The sequence below is a fragment of the Populus euphratica genome, unplaced genomic scaffold, assembly GCF_000495115.2.
Source record: "Populus euphratica unplaced genomic scaffold, PopEup_1.0 scaffold25.1, whole genome shotgun sequence".
Classification (NCBI taxonomy): Eukaryota; Viridiplantae; Streptophyta; class Magnoliopsida; order Malpighiales; family Salicaceae; genus Populus; species Populus euphratica.
Genome location: NW_011499851.1, coordinates 1297440 through 1312624, shown reverse-complemented (window position 1 = coordinate 1312624; position 15185 = coordinate 1297440). Strand labels below are relative to the sequence as shown.

The window sequence follows — 15185 nt, the reverse complement described above, 5'->3', positions numbered from 1 at the left end:
ATCCAGTCACATAGCTCGAATCTTGTCAAAAATCTAATTTTTAGCTAAGAGAACATGCTGTAATGTGATAGTTCTTTTTTTTTGCACAACCGTGAAAAAAATTATTTGTTTAGTTAAATGGTTTATGCATTTTGTAATGTATCTTATGTATAATAACATTTCAAATTTTAGTTTTGTAGAAGTTAAAATGAACTATTTTTAATTTATAATGATTTATTTTTAATTTATTTTGCATGCAAAAGTCTATATCATAACAATTTTAACTAAATACATGTATTTTTTTCATAACAATTTTAACTAAATACATGTATTTTTTTTTAAAAAATACTTTTTAAAAAATATAACTAAAAATATATATTTTTTAAATTTTTTCTAACCGCAACTATAAAAACTATCACAACACTAAACATATACTAAAAACTTCATGCTAGTGTTTTTTTTTATTTACATATCTCTTGTAAATAGTAAATAATTAGATTATTAAGCATTGTGGGTTATATTATTATTTTTTAATTTAAAAAATATCAAAGCATTATCAATGTATTTTTTTTTTAAAATAATTTAATCATGAAATCAAAATATAATGCAAATTGGACATTTTTTTTAAATATTGATTGAGTGACAGATTCATAGTTATTTAAAAAAAAATATTTAGATGGTGATATAATAAATTAATTCAAGTTAATTTATTAAATCAGCGATTCTTGTTATAATATCATAAAACTCTATAAAAAATAAGTTAAAATTAATTATAAAATATCAATTTTTAATCAATACAATGTTAATGGATAGACTTGAAAAGAAATATTAAATTAAAAAAACAAAAAGAATCATATGAGTCAACTTAGATTCACTTACCAAACTCATAATTTAAGTCAAAATATCAAAATAACATCATAAAAAATAAATAAAAAATTATAAAGTCTAATTTTCAACCAACATAATATTAAAAAAATAAAATAAAAAATAAATCAATTAAAAAAATCACTATAAAACAATCCTAGCCAAAAAAACCTAACTTTTTAATTTGATTAAAAGAATATATATGTATATATATATGGATAGTAGGATTAAAATTTATGATTATGTTATTATTAAAATGATTTTGGTGCCATTTTCAGAAATCATTTTAAAATGAAAATATAAATTGTTAAACGAGGTTGAACTCTCTATAGAAATGTTGATGAATAATTTATTAAATTAGATGTATATGTTATCAATACGATGATCTACCCATTGAAGGATATAGCATGAAACAAAAAGAAAGTAACTAAAACCTTACCAGGACCAGCATTAATCAATAGAGGAGGCGATTTATAGAAAAATTAATCTTGAGAGTTGACACATACATAGATAAAACAAGCGTGACAAATTGAAGCAGGCGCCAGCGTTTTATTCGCCGGCAAACACAACACCAACACGGAAGACCTTTGATTGTTCTGCCGCAATAAAGCCATCTTCTTCCTCTTTTTCCTTATTCGTCGAAGGGTGGTCAAATATTAATAGAGAGTTTGCAGGTGAAGTACTGACTTGGAAGGCACAGGAGCGCTATCAAGATAATCTATATAGTACGATCGGCATCTAATTATAGCGGTCGCGCAACCCGCTGCTTTATGTGGCACTCCTGCAATAAAGCTAGAAGGCAAATTATTCATCTAAGATATCGTTAATTAAACTAGTAAATAGACATGTTACCTTACTCAGCTTCATCCTTAATTTCCAGGGTGCCTCTCATTTTGTATCATCCTGCAATAAAACTCATTTTGCAATTCCAGCAGTCTGTTTTCGTTTGCTAACCTCAGATGCTCTTCCAAGAGCTGTTTCTTTTCTTGCATCCTGGGATCCTGGACATTGACGTTTTCTCTCAATCGTGCAACTTCATCACGGAGGCTTTCAAGTTCACCGTGGCTTGACTGTTCGGGGAATAAACATCCAAGCAGTATAAGATATGATTATTTTGATTCCTGAACTAAATCTGGTGATAAAATAAACTAAATATATGAGTGTATAAACAAGTAATTAGTAAGGCCTGGGATATAAAATATATACAATTTTTTCTGTTAATGCATCCAGACGAATTATTTGGTGGTCACTAATACGTTTCAAGTCGTGATTTTCACTTTTAAGTTGATCTATCACATTTGCTGCTAATTCCAGCTTTGGACTCAATATGGTATCTTTTTCCTTCACCAGGGATTCATTTTCATCCTTCAAGCGTGCATTTTCTACCGCTTGCATCTTCAATTCATCCTCCTGTCTTTTCTTGCCTTCCTGCATATATAATATTGAACGACCAGTTTTTTATGTAGCACAGTACTGCTCAAGAAAACAAATAGATTAATTGAGAAAAAAAGTGAGTACCCTACAACGATCGCGATATGCTTTGTCGTAACCTTTCTTCCTGTCGCGTCGATCCTCTGTTTTGGGTACTGATATGGTACTTGATCCGGCAGCCATGTTATCAAGTTGTGCCTTTGGCGTTGGCTTTGCTGCATCCAAGACTGTTGAATTCGGACAGTACCACAAGACAAATCAGAAAAATGAGCCGATGGGGGTGTTCCTGCTGCTGTTTTCTTTTCACGCTAAGTTTTATACATGCAGCATATGGAAATACCCAGAAAAGAGAGAGAGAGCACAGCAGTTATAATTACAGCCACAACCGGGTAAAATTGTTTGGTAGCTACAGCGTCATTTCTTATAACTCTGTTTTTTTTTTTTTTTTGTCTTTTTTTCTATGTTCTTTTTTAGTTTTTGTGTGAGGGGGCGAGTTAATTTTATGAATCTTGAATCAACTAGATTGGGTTCATATTCACACCGCCATGCCAAAAGTCTCAAAGGCACAGCATCTTGATTTGGAAAATTAGAGACGCCAATAAACCAAAGCAAGATAACAATACAAACCCTTTATCAAACAATAAAATAATTAATAAAGATACAAAAGCAGCTACTCCTAGTATAAATGATCAGTTATTACTTACAGGAGGTATCTCCAGTGGGTTCCTGGATGCACCTCTCCCACCCCCATTCCCATACCGTCTCTTGATTATCAAAATGATCAGGATCCATCGCTCTCTAATGAATTCTGAAATTTCCTGTTTAATATATATATTGTCTCAAAAACCAAGCCGTGATAAATCAAGACCGTGGAGGGTTTCTGATCTGTAATTGTGAGTAGTCATTGACGAAGACTTTGTGCTAAGAAATAAAAATGTTGCTTGAAGTGCCCCCTCGTCTACATCAGAAGGTTAGTGGAAGACTTCGGTCTTTCATTTTGTCGTGACTTTGGAATTTGGACTTGTTAATATTGTGTTTGTCGTTATTGGCGAAAAGAAAAGGAAAAAAAGAAGAAGAAGGGAGCAAACCTTAAATTGGGTATCAAACATGAAAGTGTATGTGTGTAAGTGTATATTTTAAAATATAATATTATTAGAAAATAATAAAATAATAATATATTTATACATGAAATAATATATTAAGATAATTAATATACAACATAAAAGTATATTAGTGCATATAATACTTTAACTTTCATAATATTATTAAAAAAACACATTCAAATACAAAACATGGTAAATATACATTTTAAATCATATAAAATTTGTTATAAAATTAGGATGCCATAGGGAAAAAAAATAATTATATGTCTATAATATTATATTTGAAATATTTATATTATATGTATGGTTATATTTTATAAAATAAATGATATAATAAATTCTTCTTTTTCCACCATTACACCTTTTATATCTCTTTTTTTGTAAGTGAACAAACAAATAATTATATTTAATTATATATATATATATATAAACCTTAAAAAAAGAGTAAAACATTAATAAACACTTGAAAAATCCATCTCCACTAGCTATACAGGAGGCAAATCAATGAAAAATGTAAGCTTCGGCTCGGAAGATTGCAACCATGTCATAACATATATCCTTGGGCATTTCCTTACGACAAAAATGCTACCAACAAAAACTTGAGATGAGTTATAGCATAATTGATAACCCTAAAAAAATCATAATCACAGACCTTTTTTCTTGCAAAGAAAATGAAATTTGCACATAGAGAAGTTAGGATCGTCGTGTTCAGACAATATCGTCTAGTTGCCATATTTCTTGAAAGATCGTGATCCCCGGAAGGAATAAATGACAGGGAAAAGGAGTCAAGATGTTTTTTAATATCGTGGACATGATTGAGGTTTGGAATGCTTTTTTGGCTATCAAGAAGGAAAAACAGGATGTCGTGGAAATTAAAGGCTATAAGGCTAATTGCTTAGTCTGTCCTCCATCTTCACTGAAGTTAAAACCAATCCAATAATTTCTTATTGGTAGCCGTTAGGGAATTTGACCGGTGATGTATTGATATTTATTTATAGAAGACTAAGCATATTAACACAATATTTAACATGGTTTGACAAATTACTTATATCCATAAGAGAATCGATATTATTAGAGATAGAGAAAGAACACAAAATAAATACATGGAGGAGGAGGAGGAGGATTACACCCATTCAAACTCAACTCCCAGCTCACTACTGCTCTTGACAGCCCCTCTTTCTCTCTTATTCTCTTACACACACTCACCACTCTCTCTCACTCTCACTTTGTTCTGAGCTCTCTTGGTGCCTATTTATAAGCAAGTATAATGGTGTTACTCCAGCTCATCTTCATTAATGGTGGTCATCTAACCTTTGCCTACTTTGTGACGCCTACTTTGTGACTTTTGGTTGCTGCACCAGCAACTCTCTTTAACAATGGAAGTTATCTTCTCTGAGAAGATATGTATTTGCCACAATAATAGCAATTCCCAACAATCACCCTCTTTGCTATTTATATGGGCAATTGTCCTCTTGCTTCTTCAGTATAAGCATGCATCCTACAGCTTTTCTAAACTTATCATTCTGAGAGCGTCTGTGGCTAAGTTTACAGGTACTCACCAAACTTTTCAATCACCAGAGTAACCTGAGCACACCCTTGCTCACACCAAAGGATCACTTCGACCAGATGGTTTCTCACATCACATTTGAAGAATATTAACGCTTGTCTCTAGGACACAACATTCCCCTTCGAGCGTATCAACCATGCTCAGTCCGGGATGATTATACGCCAAGGCTTACAACACCCCCTCAAATGAAAATTTCTATTCCCAAATGCGACAGTCATTATCACAAACTCACTACTCTTCAAAGAGTCTACTCATCTAAGAGTTGCGTCTACCCTCTATTCCACCCTAGGAACCACGCTTTACTTCTCCATGAGTCTCCTGCTCTTAGTCTCAAGAGTCCAGGTAGCTTTCCACCTTTAACCATGGGGGCCACCCATTAAAAGTTGATCCATATTTGTCTTCATACTTTGAGTATTATAATGTCATTATCGAGCTCACCACTTTGACAAGAGTCAACTTGTTCCAGGAACCTGCGGATGCCCTCTGCTCCTACATAGCAGTCGCGTCTTAATGCTCTACAACTCATCCACTTATTGTCTAAGGCAAATGTCTTCTAACTCATTGATCTTTAGCATGGGGGCAATATCCATGAAAATCAATCTAGTATTTATCTTCATACTCATCATAGCCACTTCATTGGTTATCCATCTGTCTACTCATATCTAGCCATCATATTTGCTCTAGGGCATTCTGAACTGGGGCTCCTATCACGGCCTTCACACCTTCTTTTGAGGTGTCCCCATTTATCATCATACGGCAGTTTGATCTCGGGCTCATCTCATAGCCCTTACACCTTCTCTTTAAGGTGTCTTCGCCTTTCATAGGCGGTCTTATCCTCTTCCAGCTGGGACGCTTCAATGTGGCTCCAAAAATTCCCTACCACCATGCATCACTGCCACTGATCACATAGAAAGAGAGAGTTGCGATACACTCCTCGCAATCATCCATTTTGATTTCTATGTTTGGAGCTTCTATGCTTTTCTGCTTAACAGCTTCACCCACACCAACTCCCTTTAGTGTCTTCACCTTTTATCATAGGAGGTTGCACCCCCTCAATTAGGTGCTTCTGTAATAGCTTATCTTTCCATCCTTGTATGCATTGAAAAGGTCCTCGCTTGTTGCCTTCATCAAGAGCACAAGAGACTTCCTGTTGTATAACCTTCACATAGTCTCTGCTCTGAGCTTCATCTGGGAACACTTATTCTCCTTGCACTTGTTGTCTCATTACAATACCTCGTTGGATCCTCCGAGTACTCCTGCACAATCTCCGTGTGCCCTTATGTAATTGTTGTTCTCCAGATTTCTCCTTATTCCTTGCTTATATTTAACAGCAGCTCATCCGGTTACAACATCTATCCAAGTCAAAATAGGGTGCCAATCTTTATCCACTTACTGTATTACTCTTTCATTATCAGGGTCTTCATCAATTCTACCCTCCGAGAAATTATAGTCACCAAATCTAACTTCTTTGGAGAAATCACCACTCCATTAGATCCTTGATCATACGGAACCCAACTGTTCCTTTGTGCCGTTATCCTGCTAGTCTTCAATAGTTTCATAATAAATTGTCACATATTGTCACATATACGAAAATAGTACCGTATAGATAATCCTTTCACTAAACAAGTTCCTAGGAAAGATTGGAAGGGTCACACTAGTCCCGCTTAAAACCCAATCTCCTAGCCAGAACTTCTTAGGCTATATCTATCCATTGTATTATCTTTTCGTATATATAACCATTTACTAGCTTTGTCGCGAACCCTTTGCTAGCTTTGTCGCGACTTTCATTTACAAGTGATCTGGGGTATCTTTATTTTGTACCTGATTTCTCAACATCTAGCGAGACTACCAATGCTTAGATTCGTTAAGATTGGTCTTTATCAATTTCCACTCTCCACCTCCAATTATCCACATGATCAGGTGTTTAAAGTGTCCCAATTTTATCTTCCCTCAAGGCAATTAAAATTTCCCCACTTAGCAGTTCAACACATGTAACTGGGCAAACATGTGCGATTTCTTCTTCTTCATCTTCATCGACCATCATAATGACCATCATATGCCTTATGATTGGGCAATCTCTCTTTAATAATTCACCGTCGTCATTTCTGGTCTCAATCTCAATGATCGAATCGTAACATTGCATCTAAAACGATCAAATTAGCTGAAAAGAAGTCTGAAATCATTCAAATTACACTTCAGATGGCTAAGATTTGATCAAAATAATTATGGCCTAATCAGCGGTCTAGATTCAATCTCAGATCCGGTTGCATGTAGACTCCGTTACACAGAATCCTATCCCTCGGCTAGGCTCCAACTTGGCTCGGCTCGGCTTGGCGCGACGGATGATACGACAGGTGGGTCCTACAATGCTGACGTGGCTGCTGATTGGTTGTAAAAATGGCATGCTAATGCAAGGATGACATCATCATCATCCGGATCTGGCACGTAGGTTGGATGTGTGGCGCGTAGCTCGAGTCTACATGCGTGGGCAGCCACCCCGCCGGCGCGTGACGGCGCATGAAGAGGATTCTGACGTTTGATTTTGACGTGATTTTCAACAGTGGCTTTGTCTCTTACTCCTCTACACAGTAGCATGGTCAAAACACAATTTTGACAACTTTTATTTTTGAGCAAAATCAAACACCACTTTAAACTTATGCTTTGATACCAATTATTGGGGAATCCGACTGGTGATGTACTGATATTTGCTCATAGGAGACCAAGCATACTGACATAATATTTAACGTGGTTCGACAAATCATCTATATCTACGAGAGAGTCGATATTATTAGAGATAGAGAAAAAAACACAAAACAAATACATAGAGGAGGGGGATTACACCCACTCAAACTCAACTCCCAGCTCACTGCTGCCCTTGACAGCCCCTCTTTCTCTCTTATTCTCTTATACACACTCATCACTCTCTCTCACTCTCACTTTGTTCTTGGCTTTCTTGGTGTCTATTTATAAGCAAGTATGGTGTTGCTCCGGCTCATCTTCATTCATGGTGGTCACCTAACTTTTGCCTATTTTGTGATTTTTGGTTGCTGCAGTAACAACTCTCTTTGACAACGGAAGCTATCTTCTTCAAAAAGATATGTATTTGCCATAATAATGACAATTCCCAACAGCCATTGATGGCAACTCTGGAACTTATGTTCCCGTTTAATGAGGTTTTCTTAATTTCAACCCCATCAAAGGTGCTACAGAGATGAACTTTTTCTTTCTATTTAAAGAATTTGTATATATTCATTGACGCGTTTATGTGAATTTTTATTTCATGATAGCTAGCTCATGAGACTTGTAATTGAACTTTTTCTTTCTATTTAAAGAATTTGTTCAAGTTGAGCTTTAACTTAGGCGTGCACTAATGACCTAAAAGGAAACAAGGATCGATTTTTTTTCTACAGTGGTCGCCCGCTTCTGTTATTCATAGAAGCGGATTTTACTAATAAAGAGAACTGATTGCAGAGCATTAGCAATCCGGAAGCTGATTGCGAAAAACAGGTTTGCGGAAACAGCTTATTGGAAGCATTCATATCCAGAAAGATTTCTCCTTGCCTACCATAGTAAAAGAGATTATTAACTTTTAGGCCATTCCAGTAGCTAATAAGCAAAGCCAGACTCAACATAAGCGTTTGCAACAATCAAAGTAGCAGATTCAACATTAATTTTAAAACAAACTAACAGTTGAAAGCTATTGATCTTAACACTCCAACAGTTACTTACATGACAAGCCAAATTATTGAAAACACACCCATAAAGCCATTTCCAGTGATCTTGGATTTCATGCATGGCTGATTCCTGTTATTCTTTTCCAACTGTGCCACTCGCATCCACAACCACTTGAGTATTGCTCTGTGATTTGCTTCTCATGCATTCTCTGGCAAAAATAAAGGAGAAAGACTGAGGATTGTATGCTTCGAAAATCAAACATACAAAAAGTCGCTTCTACATCTGCTGCATCTAGAGATTTGGCTGAATTGTTTTTTAATAACAAAAAATGTCCCAACAAGCTGTAGCCTAGCAGACATTAGCGTCCCCCGAGCCCTCCCAAGAGAACTCGAGTTCGAACCTCTCCTATATAATTAAATAAACAGTTAATATGTTTTAACATCAGATGGCATATATAGAACCAGAGGAGATAGGGGGCACTAACAATCACTCTGGTTTGCAGGCTCATGATCATTCAAGCATATCCGATTTGTAGTTTGCAGTTCATTCTAGGAGTTGTCGGCCATGCAGGTGAGAGTGCATGGACTATTCAAAAGATGGTTCTAACAGTTGAAAATTTTAATTTCCTTGTTTGCCAATTTGATGTCAGGGTGATTATAGCAGTAACGCTCTCGCAGACAGGCATGGATTGTTTTCTCTACTTTGAAATCAAACAACTTATTCTCTAATATGAAGACATGCTAATTTTCTAGGTGGTCAATCCAAGTAGTAAATTCAGTACGTTCTGCCTACGAATGAAATGATTGTATAAAAAGATCACCTATATATTTCCTCTATTTTCAAGTCAAAATCTCAATTCCCCCCTTCCCAGGCCATTTTTCTGATCTATTCTGATGCGTCAATGGATTGCCTAATAGAAAGTTGAGCCCCCTGTTGGCAACAGCAAGCCTGGTGTTTTCTCCACCAGGAGAGAGTTCAAGGGTAGACCATCTATCTGACATGAAACTCATCTACCATGGGGCTGTAAATGCTAGGATATAGGAGGATTAGTCCCGGCCAAGAATCCTTGAAAAGAAATACCCTGATCGAATACTCAAAATTAGCTTTAAAGCCACTTGTATTTCCCAGACAAAGATATACGTAAACTTAAGGGGACCAATTAGCCATCCCATGCATGCATTCAACCAAAGTCACAGGGATTTTGTTAGCGAAACTAAAGAAAGATTTAGGTGAAGCTAACCGAAGAGACTGGGTAAGACTGGCAGCTTCATGAAAATTGTTCTCATCTCGTGCTTTCAAAATTTTGAACATGAGATTTAGGCGCTTCTGATTGCTTGCAGCTTGTTGTGATATCAGGAACGTTTCCTTTTTGAGTTCATCACATTGAAACTCAATCTCTTCAAACTTCTCTCTGACTTCCTTTTGCCCTTCTCTAATATGTTTTTGTTGCTCAGCAATCTCTACCATCTCAGCTTTTAACCTTTTCACCGTTGCTTTTATTTTTCCACTTCTTTTCCTTTTCTGTACACAAAAAATTGAGCAAAATAACATCATTTTAGTCTCACATTAAAACAGGCCATAACCTTAAAATTAACATAAAACACGTCTGAAAAAGGATCATATGTTGTCGGCACAGAGAAAAATATTGATCCTCATAAATAACATTATCTCTGTGAGCTGTTCCCTGAGGTCAAGTTAGCAAGTAGAGTAGATGCAAGATCACTAAACCTACTTTACATGGCACCCAAAAGAAAAACGATAAAAGTAAAGAATTGCAGAAGCTACTTCAGAATTGCGAGTTGTTCATGAAGGGGCAAGGTTGATATTTCAAGTGAAGAGGGACAAAAAGAAGACTCTGTTATTACGTTGCTATCAAGTATTTTGTATTCCTAAGAAATAAAATAGTTAAGGTTATTTTTTATCCACTTCATAGCATTATGAATATGAGAATTTTTATTATGAATATAAGGAAACAAAATAGTACTAGCTGGTATTTTCGAGTCCATTTTTAATTCCTGCAGCAAGATGAAATTCAACTTCGTTATAGGCATGCCAATATTTACGTGCAAAACAGGGGGGGTTCGTGAGAATCTAAGAAGAATTATTGGTAAAAAAATTATCATTGATTATTGAAGTAAATATTGACCACCTTGAACATGCTGTTATATAATATATGCTCTCATATATGGCTTCAGAAATTCAATAACGCATGCAATTGAGACCAAGTAGAAATTTAAATTTGACAGTATTAGTAACGAATGAGTGCTTAGGTAGGCCGATGGTATTTCCAAACAAGAGGGAGTGAGGTCCTGGATTCAAATATGAGTCCCACGAACCATGAAGTTAAAAAATAAAGTACACCTTCAAGAGATAGAAGCAAATAAGTTCAATTTTAACAAAAGGAGTATTTTCATGATGTGAGCATAGTTATTAAACTCAGTTGGGGAGTTAATCTGGTTAAAAGATCGAGTTTTAAGTTTTATAGGTCAATTCAAAAAAATTAAAAAAATATATTTAAAATTTTAATATTTCATATGAAAAAATTAAGAAAAGATAAAACTTGAATATAGATTATACATATAGTAAATAATGAAGTTTAAAAAAATATTTTAAAAAGGATTTTTATCCTACATTGAAGATATATTATATTATCCTTTTAAGTTCAAATATTTAAATCAAAATTTTTTTATCCCACATTGAAAAAACATAACTTGTTTTCTTGTGAATGTAGAGTATATATACTAAAGAGTTTCAAATCCCATATTGAAAAAATATCTTTTTTTCTTTTGAATATAGAGTAATATATTAAAAAGCTTTAAATCTCACATTGAAAAGATATTATGTTATCCTTTGAAGTTGAAGTATTTAAACCAAAAAGTTTTTTTATTATATATTAAAAAAACATAACATTAAAAAAGCATAACTTTTTCCTTGTAAACATAGAGTATATATACGAAAGGACTTCAAATCCCACATTGAAAAAATATTTTTTTAAAAAAAAATATATATATATATATATATATATATTAAAGGGTTTCAAATCCCACATTGAAGAAGCATAACTTTTTTCTTGTGAACATGGAGTATATATATGAAAAGGCTTCAAATCTTACATTAAAAAAATAATTTTTTTCTTGTGAACATAGAGTATATATATAAAAAAGGATTCAAATCTCACATTGAAAAAATAATGTTTTTCTTGAAAACATGGAGTATATATATTAAAGGGCTTCAAATCTTACTTTGAAAAAACATAACTTTTTTATAGAGTATATATATTAAAGGGTTTCAAATCTCACATTGAAAAAATAAAATATTTTTTTAATATTTATATAGTAAATTTTAAAAAATGTTAATAACCACAAAAAAATATGAAAAAAGAGGTATGTATGAGAAAAACCACATTTGAAAAAAAAAAAACAAGTTTCGTCCAAGTTCACTTGGGTCGCTTGAGTCATAAGTCGACCCACCAAGTCGATCGAGTTTTATCGAGTTATTGCATTAGCTGATCTTTTAATAAACTTGGATTCATCTAGCCACTGGATCCCAGGTCGACCGGTCAGGACGATCCATGTTTAATACCAGTGGTTGTGACATGGCTTCTACCAAATGGAGGTTATATGATGCATTGGTACACATCAGATGCATGTTAGCAACTCCTATAGCTTAGTGGTCATGTGACCACATGACAATTTAACAGTAGATCAAAGTTATTAAACTTGGTTAACTCATGACCCGAACTAACACCCGATCAAAACTTGGGCAGGTTGACTTAATTTTAACAATATAAAAAAAAGGTTAAAATAATCATTGTAGTAAACTCCATCTAAAAAGTCAAGAAAGACAATCATTAACCATAATCACCATTCGTTTTCACATTACAATCTACAATTATCTTTCACACATGGAACTTTGATTTTTCACTTTTTCATTTTATGTATAAATAGATAATTAAGTTTATGTTATTGAGTATAAGAAATAAAAGAGAGAAACACTATAAAAAAAGAGATGGTAAGTGTTTGAAAGTTTGCAAATTATGTACACTTGTTGTTTATAAAACAAAAAAAGGATTGTTTTATCTTCCTTGAATATTTCAAAACCACCATCAGCAGTCTCTCACATCAATAATTGATATCAGAGTCTTGTTTGTAAAAAATAAAGGAGTTTTTTTAGATACATTTGAATTTTTAAAGTTGTCAAAAACATGTTTTAATCATTCCATAGTGTATGTAAGGTTCTTCAATACATACTTCACAGTGCAAAAATCAGCCATATCAGATCAAGAAACAAGAAAGCTTAAAAAATACCAGTAAAACAATATTAAAAAAAATGTTTTAAAAAAACAAAAGTCGACTTGGGCTAATCTTTTAGATTTATGACCTGGGTCATAAGACTAGTGTGACCCCATCAAAGACAAACCTGAAAAAATAAGGAGGCCAGATTCTTAACCAAACAAAAATCAATGGATGAAATTGAGGAAAAAAACAAAAAAAAAAAACAAAAAAAACAATAATAATAACAATTAAAATAATTAGGACTAAATTCATTAAAAAAATTAAATATTCAGGGATGAAATTGTAAAAAATCAATCCATTAAAAAATGATTAAAAAATAGTAATTAAAAAAAGTTAGATCAAATTTCACATAAAAATTAAATGAAAATAAATGTCTGGGGATGAAATAAAAAAAAAACAAATCAATTAAAAAAATAATTCAAAATAAAACAAATAGTAATTGAAAGGATGAGAATCAAATTTGAAAACAATATTCAAAAATCAAATGACTATAGATGAAATAAAAAAAATTCAATTAAATATAATCAATGTAAATAAAAAAAATTACAAATAAAAGAAGATAAACTGAATCTAAAGAAAAAATAAATTAAAGGGCTGATATAATTTTTTTATGACCATCATGCAATCCCAAAAAAAAGAAAAAAAAAAGAAAGAAAAAGAAAAAAAGTTATTTCCGGCCAAACCTCTTTCTACTACCATATATATTCTATCTAGAAATTAAAAAAAAAAAGACTAAGATAAATCAAATAATATAATAGAAACACAATTATAATTATAAAATCAACCGCACATGCCGCCTGAATTCAAACTATACTTTGATACGCTTGAGATGGAGCTAAAAGTGTCATATTACCGTGTGACAAGAGCTTAAACACCCATTTGTAGGGGTAGGTTCTATTAAATGCGTGTAGCCGCTTTGTACATGAAAGAGCCATTTTAAGAAAAAAATAAGCTCTTATGTGTGAGTTTTGAGGTACCCTTTTTTGTTTAAGCAACAACCCATCAAGACTTCTATTATGTTCTTTATTGTCTATTGAGTTTTGTGTAAGATTTGTTAGTGTTCTTGGGTGCACCCGTGAGCTTTGAGGTTTTTGAGTTTGAATTTATCTCTTTTGAACCCTGTATCCGCCTTGTTTGACCTCGAGAAATCTGTATTCGTCTTCACCCTTGGAGCAGGCATGTAAAATCAAAAGAGAGAATCTTTAGAGACTGACTACCTTTTTCATGAAGCGAGTTTAAAGACTCTCTAGAGTATCGACCCTCGTATCCCTACAGTAGTTTCACTTTGATCTACCGTCCAGAAGCAGTAAACAATAAGAATCTAAATTAGAGAAACCACGTCAGAAGATTAAAATTAAAACCACTAGTTTAGTTTTACTGCTCCAAATCGACGAACACCGAGCTATGATTACAAGAAGTGAGCATGCATATAGAATTTGTACTAAATCGGAGGCACGTAGCAATATTGGCGCATCAATTAAACATTCTTTGGATGGATTCCTACCACCCCATGGCAAATGGCTGCAATAGAATTGTACATACCTGAAGCCTACTCTCAATCGATCTCTTAGGGCTTGGTTCCTCGGCTACCATTGTGCATTCCATGATCTTTTCGCAATGGCGATCTGCTTTGCTCTGCTGTTTTCTTTCTTCCTTGTATCAGAAACGGTTGATATCCCTGTATGATCGACAACCGAAACTCAGCAATGGCATTAGCCTACCAACTTGGGAAAACTAAGCATCACCTAGTTTAGGGCTAAGAATCGGGGGAAACACTTGCATATCAAACCTTGTAGTTATTACAGTATTTTAGGCGAATTGAGGAGGAAATTTCGGGCACTCTTTCTTAAACTCTTCCTCCGCGCAAGGACGCGCGATACGAGTGAGTAATCGGGCGATGGAGCCTGTGACCTTTTTTTTTCTTAGGAAAAGGAAAAAACAATAGCAAAAAAAAAAAAAAGAAGCCCCACACGGTTAAAGACGAGTGTTTTTTGAATTTAAAAAACAATATACGGGTTGATGATGTATTTTTTTAGTAAACAAAAAATAAAAAAACGTAATTATATAGATTCAGTGATGGTGTCGTGCGAAACTCTTATACAATGATTGTGTGCTATCATCGAACCGCTTTCATAGTGTCATCTCAACTAACATAACATATAAATATTGAAATCATTCATCTTGATATTAATCTATTAACTTATAAAATTTAAAAATAATTTAAATGATTAATAAAAATTTAATTTAACTTAAAAATAAAATTTAAAATGA

General features: G+C 33.7%; 2 protein-coding genes across 5 annotated transcripts; both read right to left on the bottom strand.

Moving 5' to 3' along the window:
* Positions 1–1293: 1293 nt before the first annotated feature.
* Positions 1294–3218, bottom strand: LOC105121465 (uncharacterized). 2 transcript variants are annotated; one of them, XM_011020115.1, is made up of 5 exons: positions 2979–3218; positions 2362–2501; positions 2050–2271; positions 1696–1913; positions 1294–1635 (listed from the first exon to the last, which is right to left on the bottom strand). In XM_011020115.1, exons 1-4 carry the CDS (start codon positions 3064–3066, stop codon positions 1713–1715), a joined length of 651 nt encoding a protein of 216 aa, XP_011018417.1. In that variant the 5' UTR covers positions 3067–3218; the 3' UTR covers positions 1294–1635; positions 1696–1712. The 2 variants fall into 2 exon arrangements, with proteins under 2 accessions (XP_011018417.1, XP_011018415.1); XM_011020113.1 differs by having other exon boundaries at positions 1294–1624.
* A 5266-nt stretch (positions 3219–8484) lies between these two features.
* LOC105121464 (uncharacterized) lies at positions 8485–14930 on the bottom strand. Of its 3 annotated transcripts, none has more exons than XR_841553.1 (4): positions 14457–14930; positions 14129–14204; positions 9860–10140; positions 8485–8827 (listed from the first exon to the last, which is right to left on the bottom strand). XR_841553.1 is itself a non-coding variant. In XM_011020112.1 (4 exons), the coding sequence occupies exons 2-4, from the start codon at positions 14517–14519 to the stop codon at positions 8752–8754; spliced, it is 420 nt and encodes a 139-aa protein (XP_011018414.1). In that variant the 5' UTR covers positions 14520–14592; positions 14704–14918; the 3' UTR covers positions 8485–8751. The 3 variants fall into 3 exon arrangements, 2 of the variants coding, with proteins under 2 accessions (XP_011018414.1, XP_011018413.1); XM_011020112.1 differs by lacking the exon at positions 14129–14204 and having other exon boundaries at positions 14457–14592; positions 14704–14918; XM_011020111.1 differs by lacking the exon at positions 14129–14204 and having other exon boundaries at positions 14457–14918.
* Positions 14931–15185: the final 255 nt, after the last annotated feature.

Excerpts from the sequence above, each read along its gene's own strand:
- LOC105121465 (XM_011020115.1), bottom strand. The coding sequence starts at position 3,066 with ATGGATCCTGATCATTTTGATAATCAAGAGACGGTATGGGAATGGGGG. Across the intron at positions 2,502-2,978 it reads ACCCACTGGAGATACCTCCT|TCTTGGATGCAGCAAAGCCA; the intron begins GTAAGTAATAAC and ends CGAATTCAACAG. Across the intron at positions 1,914-2,049 it reads ATGCATTAACAGAAAAAATT|TCAAGCCACGGTGAACTTGA; the intron begins GTATATATTTTA and ends TTCCCCGAACAG.
- LOC105121464 (XM_011020111.1), bottom strand. The coding sequence starts at position 14,519 with ATGGAATGCACAATGGTAGCCGAGGAACCAAGCCCTAAGAGATCGATT. Across the intron at positions 10,141-14,456 it reads CGATTGAGAGTAGGCTTCAG|AAAAGGAAAAGAAGTGGAAA; the intron begins GTATGTACAATT and ends TTTTGTGTACAG. Across the intron at positions 8,828-9,859 it reads AGTCTTACCCAGTCTCTTCG|AGAATGCATGAGAAGCAAAT; the intron begins GTTAGCTTCACC and ends TATTTTTGCCAG.